The sequence below is a fragment of the Gossypium hirsutum genome, chromosome D11 (assembly GCF_007990345.1).
Source record: "Gossypium hirsutum isolate 1008001.06 chromosome D11, Gossypium_hirsutum_v2.1, whole genome shotgun sequence".
NCBI lineage: Eukaryota > Viridiplantae > Streptophyta > Magnoliopsida > Malvales > Malvaceae > Gossypium > Gossypium hirsutum.
Genome location: NC_053447.1, coordinates 60,166,822 through 60,187,794, shown reverse-complemented (window position 1 = coordinate 60,187,794; position 20,973 = coordinate 60,166,822). Strand labels below are relative to the sequence as shown.

At 34.7% G+C, this 20,973-nt stretch overlaps 2 protein-coding genes across 4 annotated transcripts; both read left to right on the top strand.

The window, feature by feature from the left end:
- The first annotated feature begins 324 nt into the window (after positions 1-324).
- On the top strand, positions 325-1,329 carry LOC121223208 (disease resistance protein At4g27190-like). Its single transcript, XM_041104332.1, has 2 exons — positions 325-393; positions 445-1,329. Exons 1-2 carry the CDS (start codon positions 325-327, stop codon positions 1,327-1,329), a joined length of 954 nt encoding a protein of 317 aa, XP_040960266.1.
- A 1,709-nt stretch (positions 1,330-3,038) lies between these two features.
- On the top strand, positions 3,039-20,042 carry LOC107933847 (uncharacterized). 3 transcript variants are annotated; one of them, XM_041104626.1, is made up of 5 exons: positions 3,039-3,311; positions 3,650-3,998; positions 4,120-4,602; positions 5,090-5,692; positions 6,520-6,941. In XM_041104626.1, exons 2-4 carry the CDS (start codon positions 3,921-3,923, stop codon positions 5,684-5,686), a joined length of 1,158 nt encoding a protein of 385 aa, XP_040960560.1. In that variant the 5' UTR covers positions 3,039-3,311; positions 3,650-3,920; the 3' UTR covers positions 5,687-5,692; positions 6,520-6,941. The 3 variants fall into 3 exon arrangements, 2 of the variants coding, with proteins under 2 accessions (XP_040960560.1, XP_040960559.1); XR_005920695.1 differs by adding an exon at positions 19,103-20,042 and having other exon boundaries at positions 3,102-3,998; positions 6,520-6,693; XM_041104625.1 differs by having other exon boundaries at positions 3,102-3,998.
- The last annotated feature ends 931 nt before the right edge of the window (positions 20,043-20,973 follow it).

Genomic DNA, 20,973 nt, shown 5'->3' with positions numbered 1-20,973 from the left:
GCAGTTTACCCTTTGAAATTTGTAGAATTTCAAATGTATCAAATTAGTATTTTAGGTATAGTTCAGGGGCTAAATTGGTTATTAACCCTTTGAATTGATGTGCTACATCACTCATCCTCAGAAGTTAACGCCAATGAAAATACCCGCAATCGTCCACATCCATTCTCTGTTTTCTTTTCTTGGTTCTTTGATTTGTAATCTAAGTCTAACAGAGTGGAAGACAACAGTCCATATCCTTTCGTTTTAGTATTTTCTTTCTTGCCTCTTTTTTACTCTCTCTAACTGTTATCTGTAACCCCAAAGCAAAAAAATAAAAAATAAAAAATGGAAGCAATTGGTACTGGTGCTGCCGCCAATGTTTCTTCCGAGACTGCGAAAGGTATCTTCCACCAAGTTAAACGTCATATTAGATATGTAATCTTCTACCAGAAATTTGTTGACTAGTTCGAGCAGAAACATAGGACGTTGATTGCAAAAAGAACAAGTGTGCAGCAAGATGTTGATGTTGCAGAAAGGAACGGGGAGAAGATTAAAGCCGATGTCCTGGATTGGCGCCACAGGTTGGATGAGGTTATCACTGAAAAGGAGAAGAAAGTGAAGGAGCTTGAAGTCAAAGCAACGACCAAGTGCTTCTTTGGCTTGTGTCCCAACATCAAGTCTCGCTACCAGCTTAGCAGGAAAGCAGAAAAAGATGCTGCCACTTTTGATGAGCTTATCAAAGAGTGCCAATTTGAGCGAGTGGGATACCCTGATGTTGCTGAACCCATAATCCATACAGACTTTGAGGCCTTTAAATCAAGAGAGGAGGTTTTCAATGATATCATGGAGTCACTGAAAGATGCAACAACAAGCATGATTGGAGTGTACGGAATGGCTGGTGTGGGCAAAACATGGCTGGTCAAAGAAGTTGAGAGACAACTCCATGAGGTTGAGGTTAAGTTATTCGATTCAGTAGTTAGGGCAACTGTATCTCAAATTCCTGACATTAAGGAAATCCAAGACCAAATAGCATACTCATTGGGTTTGAAGTTTGAAGAAAACAGTCCGGATGTAAGAGCCCGTAAATTGTATGGAAGGTTAAGGAAGGAGAAAAATGTTCTTATTATTTTGGATGATCTTTGGAAGAAACTGGATCTAGAGGAAGTCGGGATTCCATTTGGAAGTCAACACAAAGGATGCAAAATACTGTTGACCTCAAGAAATCAAAATGTTCTAAGCAATGGGATGGATGCTACAATGACCTTTGCAATTGTTGATTTAGATGACGAAGAAGCTTGGGAGTTCTTTAAGAAGATGGCCAGGGACAGTTTTGAAAGTGATGAGTGTTAAAACCACTTTTTGAAAACAAAAATAAGTTATCGACTTTAAAAACAAAAATGGGAGTCGCCACCGATCTTTTATTGAGGTGTGACCGGTTCACCATTAAAAATGATTTTGGTCTGCAAAATTTGAGAAAACAAGTTCGGGAGTCGGTTACGCACGAGGAATGGTTAGCACTCTCGTAACGCCCAAAATTGGTACCGAATCGATTGTTTAATGTCTTAGTGTCGAGAATTTGAAAAGATTTTAGAATACACTCCTTTGAAGAGAAAATTTGAATAAAATGAATTGGATGATGAGATTCATTTATTTCAAAGAAATAAATTGTCACACTCAGTAAGTTAGGGTGCAACGATTCAATCTTTGAAATTAAATTTGTCCATTTTTAAGAAAATCATGTGTTTTAAGAGGGTTATTTGATTATCTAAGTCCATCGAGAAATTGGAACTCAGTAAGTTAGGGTTTAATTTCTTGATATTCTTAAACATCAAACATTGCCTTTATTGAGATAACAAAACATTGTATCCAATAAGTTAGGATTCAGCATTTTGAGATCTTAAGAACTTTATTTTAACAATTGTATAGTTTTAATAAAACCAACATTTGATTATCTAAATTCATCGAAAAGAATTAAAGCCCAATAAGTTAAGTCACAATTCTCGAGAACTTATGAACACCAAGTTATTTAGGAATTATGAAATAAAACGATTATAACGCTTTAATAACATACAATTATTACAAATAGAACATAATTGAATAGCAATACATATAATGTAAAAGATAAATAAACTATCTAAACTTAAACTAATACAAACATTCTTTAATCATGTTATACAAACATCCATGTTAATAATTAAGCAACCTAAAAATTAATAATCAATAAATAAAAAAAACTTCGAAACAATGAGAAAAAAAGGAAAAATATAATAACAATGAATAAGATGAATACTTGATACAATTTTGGTAATTGAACAAAAAAACAAATAAAAGGTGTGAATAAATTCTAATGAAAGATTTAAAAAAAGGAAGTAAAATAAAAGTGAATAGCATAAAATTAGTATCTACGTTTTGATTTATAAAAATAAAATCTAGTATAAAAATAATAATACATACATGGTAATAATATACAAAAGTTAAATAAATGAAATAAAATAACAAATTTAAAAGGAATAAGATTTCTGTGCATAAAAAATATCATTTGAAATTAATAACATATTATTATATATATACACGTATGTATACTAAAAAATACTATATATACATATATAAAAATATGAAGTATCATTATTAGAAATTAACTTTCTATAAAATATAAAGTTAAATATATATAAACAAATATAATAAATAAAAAAATAATACAATATAAAGAATAAGTATGATAATAAAAATAACAACGAATTTTCTAAAAAAAAAACTAAATAATAAGAAGGATTAAATCACAAACAAAATCGAAATAACAGGGACTAAATAAGATTAAGCTAAAGTGGGGGGCTATACTGCAATGCGCAGATTATATGGGAAGCCGATTGGGAAATATCCCGCTTCCCCAAAACGCGGCGTTGCAAGCTGGGATTAAAATGAAACAAAAATGAAATAAGAGATTAAATTCGAAAAGAGATAAAAGTACTGGATTGAAACGACCTTGAAAAGTGGAGGGACTATGCGCGCAAATAGACCGTCGAACAAAATGCGCGGATCCTTCCCTCGGGTCGGGTCACCGCACGGGTCGAAGGCCTTTAAACGACGCCGTTTTAAACCATTGAAACCAGGTCTAAACGACACCGTTTCAATAATCAGTATTAAATAAAAAAAACTAAACCTAAGTAACCCTAAAACTAGTAGCCATTTCATTTTAACAAAACAAAAAAAAAAACCTAAGCTAAACATGCTCCTCTACGCCGCTCCGTAGACCAGCCACTCAAAGGCTCTCCGATCCTTCGCCCGATCTCCGATTACGATGGAGAAGACAAGGATTCGGCTCCACAACAAAGGTAAAGTCCTCGCTCTAAACTTCCTTTCTCTTTTATTTATTTACACTAGCAATGAACAAAAGAATAAAAGAAAAATACAGAAAAACGAAGAGAGACTAAAAAAACCTTACGAAATTTTCTTTGAATTTTTTTTCTTGTTTCTATATTCAATTTCTGTGAAAAAAGGATCCCTTTACAGTGTTGGAATCGGTCTTATATAACCGAATCGAAAAGAAAATAAAAATAAATAAAAAATCCCAAAATCTCTTCTGTTATTTCTTTTCTTTCCTTGCTATTTTGTTTTCTGTTTTCTTTGTCGTTGCTGGTTGTTTTTTTTGCGTTTGTTGCGTTTGCTACAGGTGTACGGAGGCCAGCTGGAGGCGTACGCACGCAGAAGCTAGGCGCGCGCGGGGGGAAAGCGAAGGGACGTGTTGCAAGGATGTTGCGGCGGCTTAGTTTGCTGCCTAGGGTTTCTGATTTCCCAATGTTTAGGCTAATTTGGGCTTGTAATTTCTGATTTGGGCCTGTATATTTGGACTTTAAACATTGAATTTTATTCAACTGGGCCCGGGAAATAATTGGGCATTACAATGAGGAGCTGCGATCTACAGCAATTAAGGTAGCCAAGAAATGTGCAAGATTACCACTCGAAAAAAATATGACATGTTTTGGAATTGGAAGCATATCACCATTAGAATTTTCAAACGGGTAAATTTTTTATTGTATTTGGTAATTGCAAAAATAGAATTATAAAGTAAATATTCCTTTAGAATTATATATATATATAATATTTATTTGAAAGTAGAAATACTGATGTGTATGGTTTCAGATATCGTTTCCTTCCTTGAAAAAATTGCGGTTGGCATCACTTAGTGTTATAAAGGTATGGCACAACCAGTTGTCAAATGTATCTTTTTGCACTCATGAGACGTTAACCACATTGAAAATCGATGGTTGTAGAAACATAAAATACCTATTATCATTTTCTATGGCTAAATGTCTGGTTCATCTCAAATACTTTGAGATAACTGAATGCAACTGCTTAGAGGAGATAATTTTTTTGGAAAATATAGAAGAAGAAACTCAGGCTACGATGACTTTATCATTATTTCCTCAATTAAAGTCCTTAGAGCTAAAGAATCTTCAGCATTTCAGTGGATTTTGCTCCTCCTCTCAAAATAAAGTTATTGAATTTGCATTCATGAAATCAATGAGGATATACAACTGTCCAAACTTGGACAGCTTCATAAGGAGATATACAAGGCAGGAGAACCAACGAATCTGTAGTCAAGGTGATCTGTTTGACAATAAGGTGGGTTAATTCTTAATTTTTCTCCTTGTTGGCTTTGGCTTTAATGGTATAGTGGAAAGAAAATTAAAAAGATAGGAAAATTAAAGGAGTAAAAAGATAGAAAGATAGAAAATATTTATTTTTCTTTTCTATAGTGTGGTCGATAAGAAAGAAAAAGTAAATTTCTTTTTAATCATTTCTTGGTATAGTTGAAAATGAGAGGAATGAAAATGGAATTTTTGAAAAATGCATATTTTTAGACTAACAAGCATCTCTTCCATTTTCTCTTCTCTTATAATTTCAATTTGAAATAATTTGTTTTTATGAATTATGTGAAAAATGAGCTTTTCTTTTTCTTTTTAATTTTTTTACCAATCACACTCAAAATTTATTTATTTATTTTCCACATTTCCTCTCTCTTTCTATCCTTCTACTTTTCCACAAACACACACACAATAAATGAAACAAACAGCTAGCTTCTAATTTCATTATATTGGCATGAGTGCAGGTTGCATTTCCCAAACTACAAGAATTGAGAGTCAAAGGATGTGATAAGTTGCAGCATCTAACTGTAAACACTTGTGGTTCCTTACAACAAGTATTTGAAATCATGCATGAAGAAAAAGAAACCGCTTTACTTGCAACCACTCAACTAAGAGAATTGCATATGATAAGATTACCAAAGTTGAAATATATTTGGAAAAATGATCCCAAAGGAATTTTTTCTTTTAAGAAAATCTGTACAATATTTGTTTGGCGCTGTCAAATTTTGAAGAATATATTTCCAGCCTCAATAGCCAAAGACCTACCACGATTACGTTATCTTGGAATATTTTATTGTGGAGTGGAGGAGATTGTTTCCAAATTAGAGGAAGGATCCGAGTCGGAAATAGCCGTCAATTTCGAGTTTGATCATCTATACAGCCTTAGGCTTTGGAGGCTACCAGAATTGAAATGTTTCTACCCGGGCAAGCATACCACAAAGTGGCCAATGTTAAACAAGTTGGAACTAGTTGAGTGTGAGAAATTGAAGATATTAGGTACACAACTGATCACTAACAATGGACAACTTGACTTCCCAATCCATCCACCAGTTTTCTACTAAGAAAAGGTATGAATCCTCTCACTCCTAGTCTATATATTAAATTATTCTTAAAAGTTCTTTATACTTTATCCTTTGCCTTCCAAAACCATTTTTGCTTCTTTTTAACTTTTTTTTTTAAGGAATTCTTAAAATCATTTTTTTTTCTTTTCCAAAAATATGAAAAGAAGGAACACTCGTAAATTTGTTAAGAAATGTATAAATAATTTAACCAACAATTATAACTTAAATATGTAGGCTCCACTTTTTGATAAATTTATCAAACAAAACACTAATTGCAATATGAAAAATGTAAAGTTGTGTGAGTTAAGGGATACTAAAAGGTAAAACAACACTCTTCTTTGCCAAGATTATGAAGGCAAGACTCAAAAATCCAGTCATAAAGAGTTAGGACTTTGAGCTTCTAATGATTAAAACCTTGACTTTTTCATTATTTTTGAGGTGATTTAATAAATAACATAAGTTAAAGGTCTATAAAAAATGAAGGACTAAAATAATTTTTTTTTAAGTTGGAATATTAATAAATCATTATAATTAAGATTTAGCCATAAATGCATCTGTAACAGTATCATGGCACAATAAAACCAACAAGATTGGTTCAATTTTTACAGTTTATTTAAATTCTAAAAAATAAAGTTTAAAATCCTTAAAGTTTTATCTTATGAATAAACATTTAGTCCTAATCAAATTTCATCCAACTTTTATCTTATGCATTTAATCATAGTCGATGAATAGTTAATGTAAGAGGATTGCACTATTCATTCTAATCGATAGCATTTATTCTTGAGATTTTTCATTCATTTGAATCATTCTCAACATCAAGAATTTTGGTTCAGGCAATCATGCTTTTGGATTCCCATGTTCAGATAAATTAATAATAAAAGGTTACCTTGAGTTGGAGATATTTTGTAAGAGAGTTTTAAATGCGGAAAGAGTAGAAGATGAAAAGGGTAAGGGACATTGGGGTGGTGACCTTAACAACATTGTCCAACAAATTGCATTCAACAAAGGTACTATTTCATATTCCTTTAATTTAGCTTTAACCATTCTATTTTCTTCTTGAATTTCTTCTTTTCGGCATGCTCTGATTTGGTAATAAGCTTTTGAGTAATCCTTGTTTCTTTCTTGGATTTTGTACCTTGGGTACCAAGGTACATGTTAAGATGACGAAAAAGAAATGTAAAGAATATTTTTATTTTCTTTATTCAATGAATCGTGTTTTCAATTGAATAGAGCTATAGAATATATACAGCTAAGGTGTAACTAATTACATTGCTAATTACATTATACAGCTCACTACTCTAACTAATTGTGCACAAATATCTAAATAACTAATTTAGTTATTTTCTACATGCCCCCTCAAGTTGATGGGTGAAAAAATGTCTTTCACTCTCAACTTGTTAACTAGATATTTGTGTTGTGGAATACTCAAACCCTTTGTCAATAAATCTGTCATTTGCTCTCTTATTGAAATGTGCCTGGTTTGAATGTGCCCCCTCTGTATTTTTTCTCTGATAAAATGACAATCAATCTCTATGTGCTTCGTCCTCTCATGATATACTGGATTACTAGAAATTTGTATTACTGCTTGACTATCACAATGCAACATCATTGGTTTGGTTACTTCAACACCCAGTTCTGACAGCAAGCCTTTAATCCACATAAGCTCAGCAACTGTAACTGCCATGCTCCTATATTCTGCTTCTGCAGAAGATCTCGATATCGTGTTTTGCTTCTTATATTTCCACGAGATTAATGAATCACCAAGCTTGATACAAAAACCTGTGACAGATTTCCTTGTCATGCTGCATGATGTCCAACCTGAGTCACAATAGGTATTTATCTCTGGTCTTCCTGCTGCTGAAAGTAAGATTCCTTGTCCAGGATTCTTCTTAATGTATCTCACAATTCGTATAGCTGCTTCATAATGAGATTTTTTTGGCATGTGCATAAATTGACTGAGATGTTGAACGGCAAAGGCAATGTCTGGCCTAGTATTTGTCAAGTACAAGAGTCTACCTATAAGCCATTGATATATACTTGCATCTTCCAGTTTAATATCATCTTACTGCAATTGAAGTGCTTCATCATATTCAGCACTGGTTAACTTTAGATTCTGCTCAAGAGGAGTGTTTGCTGGCTTTGCATTATTCAAACCAATGTCTTCTATGAGTTCTAAGGCATATTTCCTCTGATTCATTATGATTCCTTCTGTCGATCTTGCTACCTCTATCCCAAGGAAATATTTGAGTGTTCCTAGATCTTTCATTTTGAAGTTCTGATGTAGAATGGCTTGAAGTTCTTCAATTAGTTCCCTATCATTCCCAGTGATCAAGAGATCATCAACATATATGAGCATGATCACAATTTTGTTACCCACTGTTTTGGTAAACAATGAGTAGTCATGCTTACTTTGATTGTATCCAGTGTTGATGAGAGCCTCACTAAGTTTTAGGTTCCATTGTCTCGACACCTTTTTCAAGCCATAAAGGTATTTGAGTAATCTACATACTTGATTGCCCCCTGGATTAGCAAATCCCTGTGGTAAAGCCATGTAGACTTCTTCATGAAGGTCACCCTGGAGGAAAGCATTGTAGACATCTAATTGTACAAAAGGCCAATTATATAATGCAGCTAGTACAATAACAACGCGGACCGTTACTTGCTTTACAACTGGAGAGAAAGTATCCTGAAAATCAATCCTAGCCCTTTGATTGTACCCTTTGGCAACTAATCTGGCATTGTAACGCTCGATTGAGCCATTAGAATGATACTTAACTTTATACACCCATTTGCAACTAATGGGGATCTTTCCAGGTGGCAAAGGGACAACAGCCCATGTGTCATTTGCTTCCAACGCCTCAATTTCCTGTTGCATTGCTACTTGCCAACAATTATGTTTAATTGCCTTGAAATAGGTTTGAGGTTCAGGTGTATGAGTGATGGATGAGGAAAAAACATTGAGTATGTGAAGGTAAATAAGAATAGGAGATAAAATTAGAGATGGCATACTGACCTTGTGCTGCAGTGGAGGAAGTTGATGATGAGGATTTTATGGAACAAATGTAGTCTTCCATCCAAGCAGGTTGTTTGTGAGTTCGGGTGCTTTGGCGTAAGGGTTGGGGAGGTTGCGGTGGTGGTGGTGGTGGTGGTGTTGATTGTGTGGTAGGAGAAGTGTAGGATATGAGTGGTGATGGTTGTGGGGATAGTAATGATGGTGGTTGTATAGGAGTAAGATGAGATATTGAAGGTGTAGGTGAAGATGTAATGGTAAAAGGAAGAAAATTGGAATCATCAAGTGGTCCAAAAGCATTTACATCTAGAGGAAACATTGGCTGATCCTTAGGAAGAGGTTTGAAGGGAAAAACATGTTCATGGAAAACAACATCTCGACTGACAAAAAATTTCTGAGAAATAGGATTAAACAAAAGATAACCCTTTTTTCCTAAAGAATACCCCATAAAAATAGATGGTATTGCCTTTGGAGAGAATTTATCATGAAAAGGGATGATAGTAGCAAAACAAAGGCAACCAAAAACTTTTAAATGTGACAAGGAAGATGGTTTATCATATAACATTTCATATGGTGACTTCCAATGAAGAACAGATGAGGGTAATCTATTGATTAAATAACAAGCAGATAACACACATTCACCCCAAAATTTGACAGGAATATTTGAATGAAATTTGAGTGCCCTTGCTACATCTAAAAGATGTCTATGTTTACGTTCTGCCACACCATTCTATTGTGGTGTGTGAACACAAGATGATTGATGAATGATGCCAAGAGAATGAAAAAAAGGTGTACCCTCCTTGGTAAAGAATTCACTCCCATTATCACTCCTAACGATCTTGACTACCCCAGAAAATTGAGTTTTAACAAGACTAATGAAATCCTTTAAGACAAGAAAGGCATCACTCTTAAGTTTTAGTAGAAATATCCAAGTCATCCTAGTCTTATCATCAATAATAGTCAAAAAATATCTATGCCCAAAATGAGTAGAAAAACGATATGCTCCCCAAAGATCAATGTGAATAAGGGAGAATGCAGTTTTTGATCTTGATTCACTTAGTGGAAAAGGTAAGCGAGATTGCTTAGCTAAAGGACAAACAGTACAATAAGTAATATCATGTTGAGAATGAAAAACAGAATGTAGAGAAGGAATTTTATTCAACTTGGATAAAGATGTATGACCAAGTCTAGCATGGCACAAAGAGGAATCAACATGCTTAGACGATGACAAAGAAGTAACACTAGATTCTGAAAACAAAGAAGTGGTTACATTGGTATTGACTGGGTTTGAAATTGTATGAGGTAAAAGTATGTAGAGGCCATCATTCTCTTTACCAATCCCCATCATCCTTCCACTGCAAAGGTCTTGCAAAACACAGAATGAGGGATAAAAGGAAACAAAACAATTGAGATCCTTAGTGAGCTTTGAGATAGAGATGAGGTTAAAGTTAAAAGAGGGAATATATAGTACATCAGTCAAATGATGAGTTGGGGTGAGGGAATGAGTACCAATGTGAGTGATAGTGGCAGATTTTCCAGTAGGCAATTTAACATAAGTATTAGCGGAACAAGCAACAGGTGAATTCAAAGAATTGAAAACAAATGTCATATGATTTGAAGCCCCAGTGTCAAGAATCCAGGAAACTAGATCACTAATAGGGGAGGTACCTGCCATATGAGCCACAGGTTGAAAGGATGAAGCAGAATCCTTGCTGAGAAGAGAAAGAATCTGTTGATACTACTCAGGAGTAAAAGTAGGAGCCAGAGGAGCTGAATGAGTAGCTATATCATCAGTATCATCACTGTCAGTAGTAGTAACAACATGATTGGCCGCTGGTGATTTCTTTTTAGTGAATTTGAAATCAGGGGAAAAATCAGTAAGCCTATAACAATTCTCAATCCTGTGACCCGAAAGTTTGCAATGCTCACAGATGCCATTATAACGCTTCTTGGAAGAGAAAAAAGCAGGTTTGGAGGAAAGCAGAGCAGTGGAATCAGAAAAGGTAGGAGAGGCTAGCTCGCGTTGATCTTCATCACGAATCACCATAGAATAAGCATTGTTGACAAAGGGAAAAGGTTGCATCAATAAGATCTGGCTTCGAACATTTGCATAAGTTTCATTCAAACCCATAAGAAATTGAAAAAGACATTGCTGAGAATGTTGAGCAGTCTTTTTTGCAAGGTCACAATCACAAGTAGATGAAGGCATAAGAATATCATACTCATCCAAGAGAAGGTGGAGTTTTGTGAAATAAGTAGCAACAGATGAAGTACCTTGTGTGTGAGTGGAAATAGACCGATGAAGATAATAAACACGAGAGCCATCAACCTTATCATACCTTCCTGTAAGTCCTTCCAAACCAAAGCTGCACTAGAGGCAAAAACGATTCCAGCAGAGAGTTCCTTGGAAACAGTATTGATGACCCAAGAGAGAACAAGAGCGTTGCAACGATCCCATTGTGATTTTAGATCTGGAGAAAGAGAATCGCGTTTGCAAGATCCATCGATAAATCTGAGTTTGTTCTTCGCAAGAAGAGCAATACTCATAGAACGGCTCCAAACACAATAGTTATCTGTGCCGGTGAGTTGATGGGAGACGAGAACGATCCAAGGAGTATCGGAAGGATGAAGATAGAAAGGAATGCTGAAATCAATGGTGATGGTGGAACCAAATCCACCCGATTCAGATTTAGAGCTCTGATACCATGTTAAGATGATAAAAAAAATGTAAATAATATTTTTATTTTCTTTATTCAATGAATCGTGTTTTCAATTGAATAGAGCTATAGAATATATACAGCTAAGGTGTAACTAATTACATTGCTAATTACACTATACAGCTCACTACTCTAACTAACTGTGCACAAATATCTAAATAACTAATTTAGTTATTTTCTACAATACATGGGTATTTTAGTCTAAAAAGTAGCACTACTGGCATTGACATTATTCTCTTGGGATAGAAAGCAACAACACAGAGATTCTCTTTCCAACTCTTTTCATTGAAAGGGGATACCCCATTTTTGTTTTCTTGTATCATTACTTTCTTTCATGTTTTTTTTGTTCTTATTCATTTTTCTTAAATATTTGATTCCCTATTCTTGTTGCGCTACTTGTTTTTCTCTAGCAAACTAACATTACTTAGAGAAACAAAGCATCATGGGTGTGGAAAACTGGAGAAAGATATGGCACAATCAGTCAACAAACTACGTAAGTCTATATCTTACATGTGTGTTTGATTGAAGGGGGAAAAATAAAACTTTGGAATACCTTTTTTCCATTTTTATATAAGGGGATGAATGATGAAATTACAACTGATGCAAATAATAAACATGCCAACAATTTACATGCAATGACAATCACTCAATCCGTTGCTATGGAAAGAGCCTTAAATCTGTATTTTCCTAAACTTATTACATCCTTCTACTTTATAGGGAAAAGTTTCAGCTCAAGGATACATACTACAGAAAGGCCAAAATTGAAGGAAAAATATCCTACTTTTAGTAATGAGCTTAAGCATAAAATGTAGTTTAATAGCAGAAATTGATTATTTCGCTTATCATTTTAGCAGAGTTGCTTTATAAAGAGTTATGGGAGATGCCCTTCCATTGCAGGTTTAATTGTTCTTTACACGAGCAAAGATAATTTTACTATAATGGCAACAGAACGAAGAGTACAAAAGATGAAGATAAAAAACTAAACCTAGAAAAAATAAAGAACCTTCAAAAAATAAACACAAAATTCTCCAAAAGTGTTATGAGTGCTAATCTTTAATGGGTGTATTTCTAAGGTTGTAAAAGAGCCTACTTATAGACTAAATTCGTAGGTCAAATAAAAAAATAATTTAGACTAATCATAATTCGACCAAAACAAATAAACAGAGTTTAACTGGGAGATTATCTTTCAAATTTGACTGAAATACGATGCATACTCAACAAATCTCCACCTTGACTCGTATTTTCGTAACACCATCTTTGTCAAAGCCCATCATAGGCATATCTTGAACTATGCAATGAATTAACCAAGTTAAATTTTTACTTAGAAGCTAGAAGACTTCTAGCATTTGACTTGTGCACTCCTAAATCAAAACTAACTCTGATCTAATTTTCACGAACACAATGCCCTAATTTTTTGAAACCTACATCCAAAAGAGAATCATTCTTCAACAAAATGGTTATATTTTTTCCCTCCTATAACCAAGTTGTTTCTGCTCCAAATAAGTCGACTTCGACTTCGAAATGGATGATGGACGTCTGATTTCACCAATCACTGTAGAACCTTCCAGAATATAAAGATTGTCGATCCTTTTACCTTTCATAAAAACAAAAACCCCACGAGATACCTTAATGTCGCTCGACTTGATGTTGATTTTACAACCTTTCGAGTCTAAAATACTCAAGGGGATGAAATTTTTTCATAAATCAGGTACATACCTGACATCTGGCAGTGTCTTGACCATCCCATCATACATCTTGATTTGAATAGCACCAATACCGATTACTTTACTGGATGAACTATTTTTCATTCACACAACTCCACCTTTAAGCGAACTGTATGTAGAGAACCATTCTCTAATGGGACACATGTGGAAAGAACATCACGAATCTAGGATCCACTTAGATATAAGCTCCAAACTTTTGCTCGTTGACACTAACAAGAAATCATTACCTTTTTTGTTGACCAAATTAGCACCAGCTACACCTTCCCCGTTGCTCTTAGCAGTCATTTTATTTTGCAGTTTATAACAATCTATTTTGCAATGACCTAACTTCTTACAATAACGACACCTTTTGTCTTGCTTCTTTAATGCTACTAAAATGGAATCATGTCTATTTGTCTTGCTATTCGAACCAAACTCATTGTTGAGTTTGTTTTTACTTAACAAAAGACCCTTCATATCCTTAAATGAGAGATTGTCTTTACCATAAATCAGGGTCTCCTTAAAAGAATTGTATGAATGGGGTAAAGAGCACGGTAATAGCATAGCCTAATCTTTATTGTCAATTTGAACCTCAACGTCCATTAAATCATTCAAAAGAGAAATGAATCATAATCATATAATCTCTTAAAAGCTCACATTTGTTCATGCGAAACATAAATAGATGTTGTTTACACACTAAACTGTTAATTAGAGACTTAGTCGCATAAAGAGTTTTTAACATTTTTCACAAGGTGGATGAGGTTTTCTCTATCAATACCTCTTGTAATACCCTATTCGTGAGGCACAATTGAATTGCAGATAGGGCTTTTTCATCAAACTTATCCTATTTTGTCTATCTAGATTCTCAAGCTTTTTTCTGGAAACGACGTTTTTTAGGCTAGTCTGAACTAGATTGCCATCATCTAAACTTGCTACAAATTGAAATGTGTGACACCATAGAATGAATTGATCTGTAAAAATTAAATTAGCTCTGATACCACTTGGGGATTGACTTGATTAAGCAACGAACAAATAAAAAATAGTGGAATTGAGAAATTAAACACACAAATTTAACGTGAAAAACCCCCTTCGAAGAGGATAAAAAATTACGGGTAAAGATAAGTTTACTATAATAGTAATAGAACAAAGAGTACAAAATGTGGAGATAAAAACTAAACCTAGAAACCCAAAAATAAAGAATTCTCAAAACATAAACACAAAATTCTCTCAATGTGTTTTGAGTCTAATCTTTAAGGTTATTTTACCTAATTGACCGAAAAAAATAATTACAAAAATGACATAAGTTCAAAAAATTACCTAAATGACCTAAGATGAATAGTACTCGGGAGTAATGAATACTAGATGGCCGATACCCACAAAAATTCTGACACAATCATTTCCTCATGATTGCGTCAGATAGTAAAAAAAATAATTTTTTAGGTTTTGGACAAGAGATGGTCGGCATCCATGTATTTTTTTCTCAAATTGTATCACACTGGTATAACATGTATACCAGTATCTAAAATAAAATTTGGGGTGACATGACATTGATGGTCGACACCTTTTTAACTGATTACAAAAAATTTAGGTTGTCATGACACTAATGGTTGGCATCCCTTTTTCTAAAATAAAAAATAAATTTAGGTGTTGAGACACTAATGGCCAACACCTTTTTTTCGAATTTTAAGAAATTTTGGGGTGCTAGAACATTGATGGCTGGCACCCTTTTTCCAAATTAAAAAAAAAATTGAGGTATTAGAACACTAATGGCCAACACCATTTTTATAGACTAAAAAAAGTTTTGGGGTGTTGGAACACTGATGGTTGGCACCCCTTTTTAAGATTAAAAAAAATTTTGGGTGTTGGGACATTAATGACCGACACCCTTTTTCCAGATTAAAAAAATTTGGGGTACTGGAACACTAATGGTTAACACCCCCTTTATCAATTAAAAAATTGGGGTGTCATGTATCCAATGGCCGACACCCCCTAACCTATTTATTTGTGGTGTCTTCTATTTGATTTTTTCTATTTACTAGTTTAACAACAAAAATAGTGATATATCAGTATTTTGTTGAGCAGGAAGCAGATATTTTTTAAGATGAGTTCTCAAAATTTGTTAGTCTATGTTAATTGCGATGGAGAAATTATAAATACAGTTGAAGAAGCTTGTGTATTTCAAAGTCGGTAAAAAATTGGAATAAGATTCAACAAACGTGTTTTGCTGGTGGAATTGAAAGAGAAGATTAGTATGAAGACAGTTGTCCATTGTGGGAAGCAAATGATAACATTGCTTTACAAAATTCTAATTTCAATGGAACCTTTCAGGTTTGCGAGGATGGAGCTTGAAGATGATGATATAGGCACAAATATCACAATTTATTACCCCCTGAGCTCGAGAATCTAAGTTCAATTGAGTTGTTCGCAAAGTTAGTCGATCCAAAACCCGTTCAAGTTGTAATTTCAGCAAGTCAGTGTTTTGTATTTGATTTTGATCTTAATGTTTACTGGGAAGACCAGTCGGGCTATGAAAGGTTAATGCAAACTCCCAAAAATCTAAATTACGACGGATGTTTGTATAACATCTCAATCCCGAGTCCTCGTCTAGATATTTATCCAGAGGTGTTAGGCACTATACTAGATGGTGATGAAAGTTTTGTAATGAAGATCAGTCCCACCATGATAATGAAGATTTTAGTGGCCCTGATTTGGATGAGATCCCCGAAGATATAGACAATGAAGGCATGGTGGAGGGTGTTGATATGAACCCCAATTCGGCCAGGAACAAGGTATCCGATATAGTTATCTGTAATAATCTAAGGGCTTTCACGTCAGACGTAGATCTTGATACGGTGCATGTATACGAGTTCCCCGAATATCTAGACATAGCAACTACTCACCTACTGTGGGGAGAATCAGAAGCTGAAGAGTTGTTCGTCGGACCATAATTCAATAACAAAAAATACTTTGTACATGCAACAAATCAATACAACTTGAAGTTATCTGTCGACTACAAAGTCATGAAGTTTACATAGTTTTTATATGTTAGATAATGTTGGAAAGATGGAAGTGGTTGTAATTAGCGTGTTCAGGTTGCTTTATTGGTGCAGACTCAAAGGTGGACAATCAAGAAAATAGAAGGGCGTCACATATGCACGGTTGCACGTATAATGTAAGACCACCAAAAATTGGATGCAAAAACCATATGCAACAGCATCATGCCATTGGTGAAAGACATGCCCATCATCCTTGTACTGGTCATTATTGTAAACATGCAAGCTCGATTCAAGTACCGAGTTTCTTAGAGGAAGACATGATGGGTGAAATAAATGGTGATGGAGCAGTTGCATGGTGACTGGGATGTGTCATACAACGAACTTCAAGGGTGGATAGCCATGATGTAGAAGTATGTGCCAGGTAAGGTAACTGATTTGCAAACTTTGCTGCATAAAGGCTCAGACGGTGAAATACAACTTTGTAGAGAAATTTCCCACCAATTGTTTTGGACGTTTGAGCCATGTGTGAAGGCATTCCCCTACTACAAATCGTTGGTGCAGGTGGATGGTATCTGGCTGTAAGGTAAATATATACAAATACTTCTAATTGCGGTTGCACAAGACAGTAACCAGAATGTACTTCCTATCGCTTTCGCAATCGTGGAGGGTGAGAGTTTCCGGTCTTAGGAATTTTTCCTAACAAATCTAGGGAGGCATGTTGTCAAGCAAGACAACATTTGCATTATCTCTGATAGATTAAAGGGATCATTGGCTGCGATAAGATGTTCAGGGGGTTCCATGAATGTCTGTTTATTACATCCAACACATTGCGACAAACTTCCATAAAGATTATAAAAATAAGGACTGGCGTAAAATAATTGTGAACATGAGTAAAAAAATATTGTTCTAAAATATGTTTATATTTTATTTTTAATCTAATTATTAAAATTTTCATTCAGTAATTATTTAAATTATTTTTTGAAATATTTCAGTTTGTATTTTATTAAAATAAATTTTCAAAAGTTCCCATTTCTTAAAATATTTTTTCAAAATTATTCAGATCTTTTTTTTTTATTTTTTGGCAAAATTTATCTGTTCGTATTTGTTTTTTAATATATTTTTTAAATTGGCTACACGGAGTACGAGCTAGAACCGTGATGATTCAGGCATAAACTTACGAGGCTTGAGGTCAAATGTCGTCCTTACCAATTAATCTCCAGCAGTGGTTGGGTAGAATGAAGTTTTGATGACAGGTTTCGTTATGCTTATATAATAACCAACCTTGTAAAGGCGGTTAACTCCGTTTTGAGGCGTATACCCCATTTGCCAATTTCTGTTGTATTCTCGGCAATGTTGTATAGGCTTGTCAGATTGATGCCAATGATAGGCTTAAGGCAAGTAAAACAAATGAAGGTCGGGCACGTGTACGTTGAAGTCGCCCGAAAGGCTATGGCAAACAACATATGTAAGGCATAGACGATGAATGCAAAATTGTATTCTTGGTACATGGAGTCTTTTCAAGTTCAAGAGTACATCGGTCGTCGCGCGAGACTTTCGCTCAGGTCCTACGTAGTTGATTTGTGGAACAAGAACTACAAGTATGGGAAGTTCCAAAGCCTTCAATACCCGTGTGCACATGTTCATGCAACGTGTGCGACAGCTAATTTAAGTATTGAATAATTCATAGACGAAGTCTACACGCTTCAACACACATTGCATATCTAAGAAAACGAGTTTCCTATAAGGCCTCTTTTTTTTCCCTTCTTATCCTTCTTTCTCTTATCAGCTTCAATGGTCCTCCACTGTAAAAGCCCCAAATAGTCCACCACCCAACCTACAAAATAAACCACCATCACCAAGCTCCACCCATTAGAGAAATTTTTATTAATTTTTATCTCTCCTAGATAAAAGATGTAAGTTGTTTCATATTTTTTAAAATATAAATGGTTCCATTTTAATAAAATATTGATATTTTACGTCGAGCGTAAAAAAATTATTCGACTTTTGTACAGATATCAGAATGAATCCTCGACCTCTCCTCGATAATGGAAACCATAACAAAGTTTGTACATAATACGGTAAATGTGATCCAATTAAGCTTTAAATAAAATTCATATAATTTTTTTTGAGAAATAAAATAATATAATGTTTACTATTTTTGTAGGAAGAGTACCGGGTTGTGAGGCCTCGACTCCATGATCCGAGATATTTTTCCGACCAGAGCGTTGTGCCATATTTGAATGTTGTCAAGTTTGGCACAGCTGCATTCATTCAGATTTTGGACCTAAAAGCCGATTTAATATCAAAGCTAGTGGAATGAGGGTGCCCGAAGATTCACACATTCCACCTCCCATGTGAGGAATACATTATAACACTACAAGATGTATCGGTCTAAGTGGGTCTATATATTGAAAGATAAAAAATGACAGGGCTAGGTAAAGTGATCGATCATTGGTTAAATTACGAATGATTACTTGGAAGAGTGGCCCCCGATAATAAGGAAGAAAGATTAATCGGTATTAAATTTACTTGGTTAAGGAATAATTTCGAAAACCTACCGAGCCGTCCAATGCAAACGAACATTATTTATGCTTCTAGAGTTTATCTTCTACAATTGATAGGTGGGGTACTAATGTTGGACGCCAATCAGAATAAAATCCACATAATGTACCTCCCCTTACTAGAAGATCTGAAATATGCTTAAAAATTGGATATTACCTTTTTCTTTAATAGTATTGTACTTTTTGCATGCCAAATATACTTAAAATTTTGAATATGTTTTACAAATGGGCAACGAAATTGGGAATCGAAAGATCATACACGGTGCCCGTATACCGCCAAATGATAGAGGCTAATTTTTGGGAAAACATGAAATACACTTTCGAATTTTTTTAAAATTACAATATTTGAGTGCTATAAATATTTTTTAATTTCAACATTTGCAAAAAAAATTAGTCCAATTTATAATATAATCTTTCTATACTGTGCAGTTTCTATGGATGTATTCCAAGGGAGAAATTGCAGCCCTCATACTATCATGGGTTCACGAGTAGCGAATACTATTTATGACAAATGTCTCATTGATTAATTTCAACATGGTCGTGTGGCACATAGCGAATCGGGTATCAAGATAGCTCGGTTGCATCAATATATCCCAAACCTTCCACAAGACTGCGAACATGCTTACGGGTTAGACAAAAAGGGTAAGGACATAAAAAATTGGGTGACCGAGCATGCCCCATACATCATTTTGTGGAACGCCTGCTATAAGAAGCACCCCCCTTCAACACTCGCAACCAAGTAGGTCTAAGCGACAACGGATGAAGACTCAACCACTTTGTAATAGTCCCACCGTCTGGGAACACTAAATCAGACTCAAACACCGATCTCGGTCCCCAATATTCAGCATCCGGAACGTCATTACATACACCCCATCCCAAACAACCTTATTCATTCGAGGAGATATTTGGCAACGACCTAAACCCCCAGCCTCAACATTTGGCACACTCTGAAACATTCTTATACCACATGGAGCTCCAATGGCAAGCACTTGCCATTGAAGATATTTTTGGCTCAACACCTCCGGTGTCATAATGCCCCGTCACCCCTGATGATGAGGCATACAATTTTACACTTTCTTCAGTACACCGACAGGAACACCAGAGGTCGGCCTGAATGATTATCAATCGCCACATGAAGGTGCACCCTCTTGCCAATGGAGGTTGCCTGACCGTTACATGCCGGGCCGAGGACAACGCTTGGGTCCACACAATTTTGAGTTTTTTGTAATTATTTAGTTTGTAACTATTTTTGCAAAACATAATATGAATTTCTAACATAACTTTTTGTATGCAAAACTCTTGGGTCCACATAAATTTTTTGCAATACGAACATTTTAAATTGATATAAGAACATATAAAATTCGACCAACAATTAATATGGGCTAAAATTGATTTACTGATACAAAAAAATACGAATATTGCAGACAACTGATATATGAAGTCCAATTGATATACGAAAAAATCTAACAACAAATAATACAGACCAAAATTGATTTACAGATACAAAAATAATACAATCAATTTGAATGCTAGTATCTCCACCCTTTGATGACATAACCTTTATGATTCACGTGACAATATATAATCCAACTCCGTTAACGCATGACAATATATAATTTAACCCCAATGTTCGGTATCTTGAATTGATGGTACCCTCCCCAAATAATCAAAGAGTCCATTACATCACATCTATGATTTACAGTTACTCCTCATCTGATAGGCAAACAACTTTGGATGGTTAACAACTTGAAAGGTTTCTAACCTTATAGTGACATTGTTTGCTTATCAGACGGTGAGTAACTATAATAGCCTTTTCTTCAGCAGGATACTCTCAATAATTTTTTCTCTAATTACAATACCACAACCCAAAGAGCATCCATATATATATAAATTACAAGGTGTCGACTATCAGTGTTCCAACACCCAAATTTTTTTTTAATTTGGAAAAAGGGTGCTGGCCATCAGTGTCCCAACACCCCTCAAAAAAAATTTCTAATCAGTTAAAGGGGTGCCAGCCATCAATGTAACGCCACCCTAATTTTTTAAAAAATTTTGGTATACATGTTATACCAATATGATACAATTGGGAAAAAAAATACACGGGTGCCAGTCATCTCATGTCCAAAACCCAAAAAATTAATTTTTTACTCCCTGACACAATCACGAGGCAATAATTGTGTCAGGATTTATATGAGTGTCGGCCATCTAGTGTCCATTACTCTTGGGTACTGTTTATTTCAGATCATTTAGGTTATTATTTTTCAATCTGGGTTATTTTTGTAATTATTTATTTTTTTGGG